Source organism: Pongo pygmaeus, chromosome 20 (assembly GCF_028885625.2).
Source record: "Pongo pygmaeus isolate AG05252 chromosome 20, NHGRI_mPonPyg2-v2.0_pri, whole genome shotgun sequence".
Classification (NCBI taxonomy): Eukaryota; Metazoa; Chordata; class Mammalia; order Primates; family Hominidae; genus Pongo; species Pongo pygmaeus.
This window is the reverse complement of record NC_072393.2, coordinates 43,240,697-43,255,860: the sequence shown is the minus strand read 5'-3', so window position 1 is coordinate 43,255,860 and position 15,164 is coordinate 43,240,697. Positions and strand designations below refer to the sequence as shown.

The 15,164-nt window shown below is 41.2% G+C and overlaps 1 protein-coding gene across 5 annotated transcripts in view; it reads left to right on the top strand.

Annotated features, from left to right (window-relative positions):
• Positions 1-4,653: 4,653 nt before the first annotated feature.
• Positions 4,654-15,164, top strand: part of LOC129019596 (zinc finger protein 573) — a 47,919-nt gene continuing 37,408 nt past the window's right edge. The window contains exons 1-5 of one of the 5 annotated variants that reach the window (XM_063657655.1): positions 4,654-4,726; positions 10,429-10,519; positions 11,199-11,243; positions 12,469-12,601; positions 14,044-14,136. In XM_063657655.1, coding sequence (XP_063513725.1) covers positions 10,451-10,519; positions 11,199-11,243; positions 12,469-12,601; positions 14,044-14,136 — 340 coding nt within the window. In that variant the 5' untranslated portion in view covers positions 4,654-4,726; positions 10,429-10,450. Of the gene's footprint in view, positions 4,727-4,776; positions 5,058-10,428; positions 10,520-11,198; positions 11,244-12,468; positions 12,602-14,043; positions 14,137-15,164 lie in introns of those variants that run through there. The other 4 variants (XM_063657657.1, XM_063657658.1, XM_054462515.2 and 1 more) reach the window with 4 other exon arrangements.

Genomic DNA, 15,164 nt, shown 5'->3' with positions numbered 1-15,164 from the left:
CCCACGTTGTTTGCGTGTGGCAAGGGAAGCTAAAATCTACTCATTTAGCATGAATCCCGGCCTTATTATGTATTTTTTATATGCCTAAAGTATAGTCTGATTTTGCCTGGTTTCTCTCTTACATAATTGGAGTAATAGTCTGTATCCTGCTGCATCTGGCTTCTATTACTCAATATTAAGTATTTAATATTCACATTTAGCATCGATTCTGCATTCTATTAAAACAGTACACCAGCTAGGTGTGGTGGCTCATGCCTGTAATCCCAGCACTTTGGGAGGCTGAGGTGGCCGGATCATGAGGTCAGGAGATCGAGATCATCCTGGCTGACAGGGTGAAACCCCGTCTCTACTAAAAATACAAAAAATTAGCCGGGTGTGGTGGCACGCACCTATAGTCCCAGCTACTCGGGAGGCTGAGGCAGGAGAATCGCTTGAACCCAGGAGGCAGAGGTTGCAGTGAGCCAAGATCACACCACTGCACTCCAGCCTGGGCGACACAGTGAGACTCCGTCTCAAAGCAAACAAAGAAACAAAAAACCAAAAGTTAGCCGGGAGAGGTGGTGCACACCTGTAATCCCAGCTACTCGGAAGGCTGAGGCAGGAGAATCACTTGAACCTGGGAGGTGGAGGTTGCAGTGAGCCGAGATTGCGCCACTGTACTCCAGCCTGGGCAACACAGTGAGACTGTGTCTCAAAAAACAAACAAATAAACAAACAAAAAACAGTACACCAGTGTGTATCCCTTCATGGTTGGTGGACATCTGGGTTGTGTTCATTTTTTCAGTTACAAATGACGCCGTTGTGAACATTTTTGTATTTCTATTTGGTTACCAATAGTGTGTATTTATGTACAGTATAAAGCAAGAGGTAAAACCATAGGTTACATGGTAAACATATCTTCAGTTTTACTAGGTATTATTGGTTTCATCCCAATGTTAACACACCAACTGACAGTCTTACAATGTCTGATAATTCCCAAATCTTTGCATTCTTGCTGACACTTAATGTTGTCAAAATTTAAATTTGAGTTTTTTGGTGGGTATGTGTCAATGATTGTAGTATTAATTTACTGGACCTTTTCTTCTCTGTAACAGGCCCTGTCAAGATATATGTGTGGTATGGCAGGGGTAGGATGGCAGGTGTAGGAGCCCTAGAGGTAGCAGGGGCTCTGGAATCCTTCATCATCCTATGTGAAAAAGTTTGTGGCAGTGATTTTTTTTGTTTTGTTTTGTTTTGTTTTGAGACAGAGTTTCACTCTTGTTGCCTGGGCTGGAGTGCAATGGTGCCATCTCAGCTCACTGCAACCTCTGCCTCCCAGGTTCAAGCGATTCTCCTACCTCAGCCTCCCGAGTAGCTGGGATTACAGGCGTGCGCCAACACACCCGGCTAATTTTTTTTATTTAGTAGAGATGGGGTTTCACCATGTTAGTCAGGCTGGTCTTAAACTCCTGACCTCAGGTGATCCACCTGCCTCAGCCTCCCAAAGTGCTGGGATTACAGGCGTGCGCCATGGTGCCCTCATATTTCCTGTATACAGTGGTGTAGCCAGGGTGCAAAGCCACTTCCTAATGATTCTGTGATCTAAATATTATATCTTCTTGCTCCCCTTTAAGATATGTTCATTCCTCCATACAATTAAACAATCTCAATTACTCTTGAGGGAGCATAAAATCCTCACTGTCTAATCATGGGCCCTTCCAAATTATTTGTTGGCTTGTGTTTAAAATATGAAAAAGATAATGTAGATTTTGTTGTATTCTTACTGCTTAATCTGAACAAAATGTCATAGATACCTCCTGGCCTGTTGCTCAACCAAGGAGAGTCACTTGAATAATGAACAAGACTGGAGGGAAACCACATTGATAATTTATCATTACGCTGTCATCACATACATGGAACTCATCAATGATGCTTACAAAAAAATTGGGTCATTTGTGGAAAAGTGCAAAGAGAATATAGGAGATGTCTCAACTGAAGACAAAAAGCTACAGAAAATAATTGCAAAAAAAAAAAAGTGTTAAGATGTGAACACAAATTCAGAGATTCAGAAGCACAAATGGCTAAGTTAAGGGAAAAAAAGAGTTACCAATACTTTCTTCCTTATGGAGAACAGGATGAATTCTTAAAAGGGCAAGTAATTGTGAGTCTGATATATCTGATGATAATTAGTATTTCTAATGTTGTAAATGGTTGTGAATTTATAGTCACTATTACTATTTCCTTTAGACTAGTGACCGTGAGTTTGATCAACAGAAACACACTGGGTTAGTACTGTTTTCTATGTCTGTTCATCATACTCTGTGTTCAAATAAGTCGATCAATTTTTGTCTTGTATTTGTTTTCATTTCACTTTATTTTAGTTTCTTTGGAACAGGCTCTCACTCTGTTGCCCAGGCTAGAAGTGCAGTCACACGATCACGGCTCACTGCAGCCTCGACTTCTCCAGGCTCAGGTGATCCTCCTGCCTCAGCCTCCCAAGTAGTGGGGACTACAGGCATGAGCCACCCCGCCTGGCTAATTTTTGTATTTTTTGTAGAGACAGCATTTTGATGTGTTGCTCAGTCTGGGCTCAAACTCCTGGACTCAAGCGATCTCTGTCTTGTCCTCACAAAGTACTGGGATGACAGGCATGCACCATGGCCCCAGGCCTGTTTTAATTTTATTAATTGGCTGATTCATTCAGACACATAATTATCAAGTAAAATCTCACTATTTCCTTAGCATTTCCCTTCAATTTAGCTTAGAAAATCTATTCCTAAGTTAATATTTTAAAACATATACAATTAGCCAGGTATGGTGGCGCATGCCTGTAATCCCAGCTACTTGGGAGGCTGAGGCAGGAGAAGCGCTTGAACCCGGGAGACAGAGGTTGCAGTGAGCCGAGATCGCGCCACTGCACTCCAGCCTGGGCGACAGAGCAAGACTCCATCTCAAAAAAAAATGTTTTCTCCAGATCATTTTTACATTTAATTATTCAGTCTGTTTTGACTATACCTTTAAGAATTAAGTAAATATAACTTCACTTCTACACACTATTAGTCAATGTACCTAACACAATTTATTGAATAAACCAGTCCATTCCCAACAACATCAAAAGTAAGTACATTTCCCAATGTAAATTAATACAGCCATGATGGAAAATAATATGGAGATTCATCAGAAACTAAAAATAGAATTACTATATGTTCCAGCAACCCCACCTGTGGGTGTATAGCTAAAGGAATTGAAATCAGCATGCTGAAGAGATAACTGCACTACCATTCACTGCAGCATTATTCTGCATTGGATACGGAAGCAACCTAGGTGTCCAGCATGTTATAAACGGATAAAGAAAATGTTACATATTATATATATTATGTACATAACGTTATATACACATATATGTATATATAAAGGAATACTATTCACTTTTTAAAAAGAGGAAAATTGGCCGGGCACAGTGGCTCATGCCTGTAAATGCAGCACTTTGAGAGGCCAAGGTGGGTGGATCACCTGAGGTCAGGAGTTCGAGACCAGCCAGCTCAACGTGGTGAAACCCTGTCACTACTAAAAATAAAAAAATTAGCCGACGTGGTGGCGCATGCCTAGAATCCCAGTTACTTGGGAGGCTGAGACACAAGAATAGCTTGAACCGGGGAGGTGAGGTTGCAGTGAGCTGAGACTGTGCCACTGCACTCCAGCCTGGGTGACAAGAGCAAAACTCCATTTCAAAATAATAATAATAATAATAATAATAAGTAAATAGATTTTTAAAAAATAAATAAATAATAAAAATAAAACAAGGAAAATTCTGTCATCTGTGACAACATGGATAAACCGGGAGGACATTATGCTAAGTGAGAGACGCCAGGAACAGAAAGATAAATACCAAATACCACATAAGTGGTATTTGTGGAATCTAAAAAAGTCTAACTCTTAAGAAGCAGAGAATGGTGTTTACCAGAGACTGAAAAATGGGGAAAAGGGAGATGTTAATTAAAACAGTACAAAATTTCAGTTAGTCAGGAGAAATAAACTTTAGTAATCGATTGCATAGAATAGCAACTACATAAATAATGTGTTGTATGTTTCAAAATTGCTAAAAGTAGATTTTAAATGTTTTCACCACAAAAAAGTGAGGTGATTTAATTAGCTTGATTTAATCATTTCACATTGTAAACATAGATCAAAACAGCATATTGTACTCTATCCGTATATAAAACATACAATTATTATTTGTCCATTTTTAAAAAGTTACTTTTCTCATACCTTATAACAAGGCTGGACTTCCTCAGGGGACACAGAGCAGAGTCCCCGCTCTCGGGAGCTCATACCCGATCCCCCACGCTCGCCCTCGCGGCCACACCTTGAACGCCCTCCCCGACCGGCTCTACACTCAAACATCCCGAGGCTTCGGGCAGCCTCGAGTTCGGATTCCCCTTCTCAGCCTTCTGGGGTCACTGAAACCCTCAGAACTCCGAGGACAAGTCGGACACGCCTTCGCCTCGGCCATCTTCGCCAGCGCAATAATTCTCTGTCTGCACACTCCTGGTAGAGGGAAAACTAAAACCTCCGGGAGCTGGCGTCCGGCGGTGCCTGCAATCTAACCGGGATTTGGGGTTCCGAGCCACTTTTCCCACAAGCCACCGCGGTCATGGAGCTTTAGGCTTAAACTACATTTCCCAGAGGGCAACGGGAACACCCAATCTATGGCTTCCCTTCCGTTTTCGCGTGGTTCTTTTGCAAGGTGGGTTGAACTCATTTCAGGATATAATAGGTACAGAGTACTCGCAGGCAAGGCTCTGGGCAATCAAGTTACGTTGGAGCCCAACCTAAACCAGCCCGGGTGGTGGAGGAAGCCTTTAAACCGTGGAAGCCTGTAGTGTGGATGGCCAGTTGTTATCGGAATCTCAGGCCCGTGGGTGCATGAACAGCGGAGGAGGGTATTTGAGTGCGCACGTGAGAGAATGTTGTATATGTCAGATGAGGAATGTTTGAGAGTGTGTGACAGAGAAACTGCGTGTGAGAGGCTGGGATGTGCCTCCTTGACGGTGGGTGCGGTTGTGAGGCTGTGACAGGTGAGTGAGTGGCTGTGCTTGCGTGACGGGGATATGAGGTGCTTGTCCTTTTCATGTACGTTGATTGCGGTGGCACTTTGAGTCGTGGCTGTAGGTTCCCGGCTGCTGCTTCTCTCCTCCCTCCTCACAGCTGCTTGCGGCTGACACACACAAAAAATGTCTGCAAGAGGGAAGTTGGATACTGAACTCTACATCAAGTTTTCCAGCAAGAAGGCATTGACTTGCTGTGAGATTGGAAACGCCTGGGAGGTTATTTCTTTGTGAGCTCTGAGAGCGAGCTACCTGTCTCAGAACCTCGTCTTTCCCAGAGCTCTGACCCCAGGAACCTGCTGTGAACTCATACGCAGATTCCAGCCTCTCTCCTACCTCCATGTGTTAAAGTGTGTGAACAGGGAAGGCGTGGAGGGTATTGTGTAAGGAGGCATTCCGTGCTTCAAGGAAAGACCTGATAACTCATGATTCTTTTCTCCCTCCCTGGTCCTGCTATTCCTCAAAAGGACTCTGAGGAGGAGGAAAAAAATTCTTTCACATCTAAAAATCAATGTTTAGACTAGTTGGCTTTTTTCTTTCCTAAGATTACTGGTTTTAGAGTATGCTTTACTTCATCTGAAATGTGTCTGAATGTCCTAATACCAATCTGCTTTCTTTCCAGTAGATGTTGGGAGCCATTGAGCTGAATCTCATTAACGTTCTCATATTTGGCCGGGTGTGGTGGCTCACGCCTGTAATTGCAGCATTTTGGGAGGCCAAGGCGGGTGGATCACTTGAGGTCAGGAGTTCGAGACCAGCCTGGCCAACATGACGAAACCCCATCACTACTAAAAATACAAAAATTAGTCTGGCGTGATGGTGCATGCTTGTAATCCCACCATCTTGGCCAGGTTTCAAACTCCTGACCTCATGATCCATCCGCCTCGGCCTCCCAAAGTGCTGGGATTACAGGCGTGAGCCACCGCACCCAGCCTTATGTGGATTATTTTACTTCATCTTCAGACTATTTTATATGCTAAATGACATTCTCTCCCAATTTACCAATGAGACTTTAAGACACATTTTATTAAGTATCAGAGCTTAAATCTGAAAGTCATATCCTAAAAGACTAACAACAGAGTTTGTATTAGTTACTTCAGGAGACCACCTCTTAAATATTACTTTTTTTTTTTTGGAGATGGAGTCTCGCTCTGTCGCCCAGGCTGGAGTGCAGTGGCGCGATCTCGGCTCACTGCAAGCTCTGCCTCCCGGGTTCACGCCGTTCTCCTGCCTCAGCCTCTCTGAGTAGCTGGGACTACAGGCGCCCGCCACCATGCCCGGCTAATTTTTTGTATTTTTAGTGGAGACTGGGTTTCACCGTGGTCTCGATCTCCTGACCTCGTGATCCGCCCGCCTTGGCCTCCCAAAGTGCTGGGATTACAAGCGTGAGCCACCACGACCGGCATTTTTTTTTTTTTTTTTGAGACAGAGGCTTCCTCTATGGCCAGGCTGGAGTGCAGTGGCACAGTCTTGGCTCACTGCAACCTCTGCCTCCCGAGTTCAAGCGATTCCCGTGCCTCAGCCTCCTGAGGTCCATTATATCATTATTATGTCTTTGCATCCTCATAGCTTAGCTTCCATTCATAAATGAGAACATGTAATGTTTGGTTTTCCATTCCTGAGTTACTTCACTTAGAATAATGGTCTCCAACTCCATTCAGGTTGCACCCAATGGCGTTATTTCATTCCTTTTTATGGCTAAGTAGTATTCCAAATTTTCTTTATCCACTTGTTGATGGGCATTTAGGCTGGTTCCATATTTTTAATTGTGCTGCTATAAACATGTGTGTGCAAGTGTCTTTTTTGTATAATTACTTCTGGCTGGGTGCAGTGGCTTACACCTGTAATCCCAGCATTTTGGGAGGCTGAGGCCAGCAGATGACTTAAGGCCAGGAGTTTGAGACCAGCCTGGCCAACATGATGAGACTCCTGTCTCTATCATTGAAAAAAATAATAATAATAATTTTATATAATGACTTCTTTTCCTCTGGGTAGATACCTATTAGTGGGATTGCTGGATCAAATGGTAGTTCTACTTTTAGTTTTTTCAGGAATCTTCATACTGTTTTTCATAGTGGTTGTACTAGTTTTCGTTCCCACCAGTAGCGTAGAAGTGTTCTCTCTTCACCACAACCATGGCAACATCTATTATCTTTTGGTTTTTTTAAATTATGGTCATTCTTAGAGGAGTAAGATGGTATCACATTGTGATTTTTATTGGCATTTTCCTGATCATTAGTGATGTTGAGGATTTTTTCATATGTTTGTTGGCCATTTGTATATCTTCTTTTGAGAATTGCCTATTCATATCCTTAGCCTACTTTTTGATAGGATTATTTGTTTTTTTCTTGCTGATTTGTTTGAGTTCCTTATAGATTCTGGATGTCAGTCCTCTGTTGGATGTACAGTTTGTGAATACTTTTTCCTATCCTGTGGGTTGTCTGTTTACTTTGCTGATTATTTCTTTTGCTGTGCAGAAGCTTTTTAGTTTAATTAAGTCCCATCTATTTATCTTTGCTTGTGTTGCATTTGCTTTTGGGTTCTTTCTTGGTCTTGAACTCTTTGCCTAAGCCTACGTCTAGAAGAGTTTTTCCAGTGTTATCTTCCAGAATTTTTATGGTTTCAGGTCTTAGATTTAAGTCTTTGATCCATCTTTTCTCTAAGGTGAGAGATGAAGCTCCAGTTTCATTCTTCTACATGTGGCTTGCCAATTATCCCAGCACCATTTTTTGAATAGTGTGTCCTTTCCCCACTTTATGTTTTTGTTTACTTTGTTGAAGATCAGTTGGCTGTAAGTATTTGGCTTTATTCTGGGTTCTCTATTCTCTTCCGTTGGTCTACATGCCTGTTTTTATACCAGTACCATGCTGTTTTGGTAACGATTGCCTTGTAGTATAGTTTGAAGTCAAGGAATGTTATGTCTCCAGATTTGTTCTTTTTGCTTAGTCTTGCTTTGACTATGCGGGCTCTTTTTTTGTTCCATATGCATTTTAGGATTGTTTTTTCTAGTTCTGTGAAGAATGGTGATGGTATTTTGATGGAAATTGCATTGAATTTATAGATCGCTTTTGGCAGTATGGTCATTTTCACCATACTGATTCTACCCATCCATGAGCGTGGGATGTGCTTCCATCTGTTTGTGTCATCTATGATTTCTTTCAGCAGTGTTTTGTAGTTTTCCTTGTAGAGGTCTTTCACCTCCTTGATTCGGTATATTCCTAAGTTTGTTTGTTTTTGTTTTGTTTTGTTTGTTTGTTTGTTTTTGCAGCTGTTCTAAAAGAGATTGAACTCTTGATTTGATTCTCAGCTGATGTTGGTATATAGCAATGCTACTGATTTGTGTACATTAATTTTGTATCTTGAAACTTTACTGTATTTATTTATCAGATCTAGGGGCTTTTTGGATGAGTCTTTAGGGTTTTCTAGGTATATGATTATATCATTGGCGAACAGCAAGTTTGACTTCCTCTTTACCAATTTGGATGCCCTTTATTTCTTTTTCTTGTCTGATTGCTGTGGCTAGGACTAGTCACTACTTTAAAATGCCAGTAATTCAGCAAGGACCATAAGTTGTAAATAGGAACGGGTAAGTCAGTGTATAGTGAAGACCACTAGAGAGATTCAGGTGATGTGCCTTGGGAATTCATGTGGAGGTGGCATTGATTAGATTCTGGTCATCATTGTAACTAAGCCCATGGAATCTATATGGAAGTTAGTGAATATATTCTGTAAGTTTTTACTGTCTAATTTTTTCTTCAGGTGATGTTAGATAAAAAGTGAAACCAGGCCAGGTGTGGTAGCTCATGCCTGTAATCCCAACACTTTGGGAGGCCTAGGAGGGAGGATCTCTTGAGCCCAGGAGTTTGAGACCAGCCTAGGTAACATAGTAAGACCCTGTCTCTAAAAAAAAATTTTTTAATTAGCCAGGCATGGTGGTGCACACCTTTAGTCCCAGCCACTCAGGAGGCTGAGGCAGTAGGATTACTTGAACCCGGAAGCTTGGGTTTGCAGTGAGCTATGATCACACCACTGTACTCCAGCCTGGGTGACAGAGCAAGATCCCTACCCCTTAAAAAAAAAAAAAAAAAAAAAAAAGAGAGAGTTTAGCAGTAGTCTGGATGACACTGTGGCTAAGTGGCAAAATAAACCCACCTTTTAATACACACATTTGTGTGTGAGTGTATGTGTGTGTGTACACATGTATTTTTTAAGTTAATGTATGAACAATGTTAAAATGATTATGAAATATATTCAAAAAAGAAAATCCAGATAGCAACTAAAAGAAAAGTAATGGTAACATATGATCATGTTGTAATGTAACAGAATAAATAAATTACCAGACTTTCTCAATGTATTGATGTCCTATAGCCTGTGCCTCAATGCTTGTCTGTCTTTTTAATGATCCAATGATATTGTACATTCTGTTTTTTCATCTTAATTTTCTGTTGACAGTATATCTGAAATTTTTAAATTTTATTAAATACATTTCCCTACTTAGCATCTGATAGCTTCTTGGTATTCTATTACATGTATATTTTGTCTTTAGCAAGGCAGTTTGTGCTCAACACAGAACCAGGCCTAAGCATTTCCTCCTGTGCTGTGTTCTTTCTCATATTTTGACCAATTTCAACTGATTCTGATGCTGTAGAAGAGGTTCTAGTTTGAGGCCAGGCATGGTAGCACATGACTGTAATCTGAATAGTTTGGGAGGCCAAGGTGGGTGAATCACCTGAGGCCAGGAGTTCAAGACCAGCCCCGCCAACATAATGAAACCCTGTCTCTACTAAAAATACAAAAAAAATTAGCTAGATGTGGTGGTGCGCACCTGTAGTCCCAGCTACTTGGGTGGCTGAGGCAGGAGAATCACTTGAACCTGGGAGGCAGAGTTTGCAGTGAGCCGAGATCTCACCACTGCACTCCAGCCTGGGCAACAGAGCAAGCCTCCATCTCAGAAAAAAAAAAAAAAAAAGCTTCTAGTTTGAACGATAAGACCTCTCTCAGTCTTGGAAGGTGGGAATGAAGGCAAGTAAATCTTCTCATGGAAAAACTGAGCAGCCTAATCTCAAGTCTAGATCAGCCTTCCCAAATTGGAGTCTTGTCCAGAAAACCTCTTGCTATCTTGTCTGGATCTGGCTTCAGTGAGCCAGTGACTTACTCTAAAACTACCTTTGTATAGCTGGGTTTCCTGGGGTGTGAGGTAGTGCTTAGATTTATTGTCTGTTTTTCCCTAAGTTATGTGTTCAGTTGTGAGGGATTAACTTGGAAGGAGAAATAGAAGAGCAGAAAGATTTTATTAAATTAAGTCATATTGGGAACACTAACATCTCTTTTCTTCTCTCAGCTCTGGATTCTCTGGAGTTTGAATGTTTCCAGTGTTGGAACCCCACCGAGTAGGACTGATCAGGTCTTACAATTCTAAAACCATGACCTGTGTAAGTTGATTAATTCTGTTTCCTTGCAATATCATGATCATAAGTTATGTGGATTTTTTCATTAACCTAAGGCTTCCTATTTAAGAAGGCCTCCTTCAGTTATCTGTCCCCACTTTCTTCTAATATAGTGAGTAGTGATAGCAAATAACTCAGTTTTCTCCCTATGAGTATTTTCTGTCTACTTTCATATTTATTGTCAAATGTATTTAATACTCACGTGCTTATTCTTCAACCAAAGTCTATGATAGAGCAGTAAAGGAGTGAAGTCTTAACAGGGAACTATTTGAGCTTCCTTTATAGGTCCTTAGTTTGGTGAATTAGAGATGTTGGTCCTATTTGGATACCATAGGTAGGCCTTGACATTCTCACAGACCTGAGTTTTCTAGGCAAATAAGATGGGATTTGGTTATCAATTGGTCTGTCTTAGTATGTGATGAGATCTCATATTCTTTGAGAATTTTAGAATTGTTGGAGATAAACCATGGATCTTGCCAAGGAATTACTGACAGACAAGTTTTTAGTTTGCGGTTGAATATGTTCTGCTGAACTTCGGTGGCATCTTTTTGATTATGAGTCATTCCTATATCAGTATCCATTCTAGAACAAGAAAAATATTAAGTGATGGAAAATGACAATGAATGAGAATATTATCCTAAGGAGTAAATATGTTGATTTCCAGAACTGGGGAAGACCTTTGAAGTTTTGTCCAACAAAGTATATGAAGGTATGCTAGCTACGGTGGCTCATACCTGTAATCCCAGCACTTTGGGAGGCCAAGGCGGGAGGATCACTTGAGGCCAGGAGTTTGAGACCCCTTGCAAAAAAAGTGAGACCCCCATCTCTACAAAAAAAAGTACAAAAATCAGCTGGGCGTGGTGGCTTGCACCTGTAGTCCCATTTACTCAGGAGGCTATGGCAGGAGGATTGCTTGAGCATGGGAGGTCAAGGCTGCAGTGAGCTGTGATTGTGTCACTGCACTCCAGCCTGGGCAACAGAGTGAGCCTGTCTCAAAAAAAAAAAAAAAAAAAAAAAAAAAAGATTTTAAAAATGTACATGAAGGTAAAACATGGATTAACGATGGAGTAAGTCTGAAATATTCATAATAAAATTGATTGTTGCACAGTCAGTAAAAGTATATTTGTCAAAATAAAGAAAAATGCTTATTATGTGCTCTGACATAATGATGTAACTTGAGGCTTTTGGAAATGTCTAAATGTTCTGCAAAAGCTTTTTTTTTTTTTTTTTTAAATATGGGGATTGGCCAGGTACAGTGGCTCACGCCTGTAATCCCAGCACTTTGGGAGGCTGAGGCAGGCGGATTGCTTGAGCCCAGGAGTTTGAGACCAGCCTGGGCAACATGGTGAAACCCTGTCTCTACAAAAAAATACAAAAATTAGCTGGGCAGGTCCTGCACACCTGTAGTACCAACTACTTGAAAGGCTGAGATGAGAGAATCACCTGGGCCTGGAAGGTCAAGGATACAATGAGCCATGTTTGAGTCACTGCACTCCAGCCTGGGGAGCAGTGAGACCCCGTCTCAAAAAAAAAAAAAAAAATAGCACAAAACGATAAAATATTGGAGATTATTAAATTTGGCAAGGACATCTCATTTTTCTAACTTAAAGGAAAAATACTTTAGAAACTCATGTTTATTGGGAATTTACGCATCACATGACTAGCAGACTATGTAGTTGTGTCTTTAATACTTTATTGAATTTTATTTTATCCATTCCTCAGCAGGTCTGAATTATTGTGGTAACCTCCAACATGCAGAAACATTTGTCTGTGGCAATAGGATCCTTTAGGAATATGTAGACATGTTGCTTTAGTCTGCTACCAGTCATTAGCCACATATACTATATCACTCCTTTTCTCTACTGTGCTCTTCTAATCTCCTGTCTTTCCATCTTTAAAATGTTTTTAAAATTTTGTAATGCATGGGTTTGCAGTTTCAGGAATTAGTGACGTTCAGGGATGTGGCCATAGACTTCTCTCGGCAGGAGTGGGAATACCTGGACCCTAATCAGAGGGACTTATACAGGGATGTGATGTTGGAGAACTATAGAAACCTGGTCTCACTGGGTAAGTTTATTTGCCTCAAGTAATTTAAAATGTGATCTGTGATATGTTACCTTTCAACACAGTGAATTTCAAGGCCGTATTTCAAGACATAGTTGAATTTCTCCTTCCTGTTCTTAGAGGAATATTTCAGCTCCGCCTGTTTGACAATGGCTGTGCCACCAAGCACCATCATTTTCTTCATCCTTTAGAGATAGTCACATATTCTCCTGCCCCTTATGATTGCCTCCTTTCCTTAATATCCAAGGAGCTGGGTTAAAATTATGTATTATTATTATTAAATTATATATTATTAGTCCATGAATAACCATTGTCCAGGAATCCTGGTTTCCCATTGTGCATATTTCCAGAATTCCTATAGATATGCTGTGCCATCATCTGATCCACCTGCAGTGACAAAAGATGCAGATTCATGATTTACTCTGAGTATAAGAAGAACCCCTGTGACTTATATAGTGCTGGATTAGATGAACAATATTTATTGAAAACTGAAGAGTCTACAGTTCATTTCTTGTAGCCAATTTGTATGATTTATTGTTGAAAGTTATAATTCATGAGCTTTGCACTGAGTTTGAATGAAGATTTTATATATCAGTCAGAATGCTTTTTTTTCTGTCATACAGAAATAATAAAATAATTGTAATTGGTACAATTGTGCTCATTATGTCCCCAGCCGCTCTTCGGAAGGGAGGGGGAATATATATATATAATAACTTAATCCTCAAAGAACTGTGTGATAATATTATTGTTATTATCTTATTTATTTATTTATTTTTTTGAGACTGGATCTTGCTCTGTTGCCTAGGCTGGAGTGCAGTCATAGCTCACTGTAGCCTTGACCTCCTGGGCTCAAGTGATCCTCCTGCTTCAGCCTCCTTAGTAGCTGAGACTATAGATGTACCACCATGCCTGCCTAATTTTTTTTTTTTTTTTTTTTTTAAGTAGAGATGAGGTCTCGCTGTGTTGCCCAGGTTGGTCTCAAACTCCTGGTCTCAAGTGATCCTCCCACCTCAACCTTCCAAAATGCTGGGATTACAGGCGTGAGCCACCGTACCTAGCCAATAGTAGTAGTATTATGCCCAGCTTATTTGCCAAATTGGAATAATGAGTTGAAGTCACATGGCCAAAGTCACAAGGTTGGTAGATTTAAGAGGAATAATTTGTGTCCCAGCCTTCTGGCTCCAGAGAACTTCACAGCTACTTTGGGGTGGTAATATTTGGAAAGAGACATTTTATAAGGTCACAGGTTAAACTTTCTCCTAAGAGACCACGTGTGTGTGAGTTTACATTAAAATAAGGTTTTACTGTACCTGCTTCATTTCTTCAATCATCTCACCCCTCTTTTATTTGAAGTCCTTAGTTCATTGTAAATTTAACCAAAGCTCAAAAGTTTCTGTTACTTTTGTTTTTATTTTTATACCATGTGGCATTTCTTTTCTTATAAGGAGGACATTCCATTTCTAAACCAGTTGTGGTTGATTTACTGGAGCGAGGAAAAGAGCCCTGGATGATTTTGAGAGAAGAAACACAGTTCACAGGTAAGGAAGGCAGGGCACCCCATCAGGGCCAGCCACAGCCCATGGGGTAAGAGAAAGGAGGCACTTTTGTGTTGTTTGTGAAACCTTCCTCCAAGGCACCCAGACTTGTGGAGCAAAGGTCTACAACCTGGTTGGGAATAAAGATTGCAGCGTAAGCTATGGAAGAAGCTTCAACTTTACCCCATTTACCAGTCACCTTATTTCTTTTATATTTCAAGCCCGTTTTCAGTTATGGGGTCTTTCTTTTTTCTTTTCTTTTTTTTTTCCGAGACAGAGTCTTGCTCTGTCGCCCGGGCTGGAGTGCAGTGGCTTGAATCTCCGCTCATTGCAACCTCCACCTCCAGTTTCAAGTGATTCTCCTGCTTCAGCCTCCCGAGTAGCTGGGATTACAGGTGTGTGCCACCACGCCCGGCTAATTTTTGTATTTTTAGTAGAGACATGGTTTCACCATGTTGGCCAGGCTGGTCTTGAACTCCTGACGTCGTGATCTGCCCGCTTTGGCCTCCCAAAATGCTGGGATTACAGGTGTGAGCCACTACATCCAGCCTCTTTTTTCTTTAGTGCAATATTTTACCTGTATTTTGGACTCAACTGTTTTTTCAGCTCCCCTTTTGCACACACAAACAACACATATCAATGTAGTGATCATGAGGAAGACATGTAAGGTCCTTATCCTCATGGAAATTTACATTGTACTAAAGAACACATAAAAATAAATAGGTAGGCTGGGCGCAGTGGCTCACGCCTGTAATCCCAACACTTTGAGAGGCCGAGGCGGGTGGATCAGGAGGGCAGGAGTTCAAGACCAGCCTGGCCAGTCTTGAATGGTGAAACCCCGTCTCTACTAAAAATACAAAAATTAGCCAGGCATGGTGGCAGGTGCCTGTAATCCCAGCTATTTGGGAGACTGAGGCAGGAGAATCGCTTGAACCCGGGCGGCAGAGGTTGCAGTGAGCCGAGTTCACGCCATTGTACTCCAGCCTAGGCGACAGAGTGAGACTCTGTCTCAAAAGTAAAATAAAATAGGC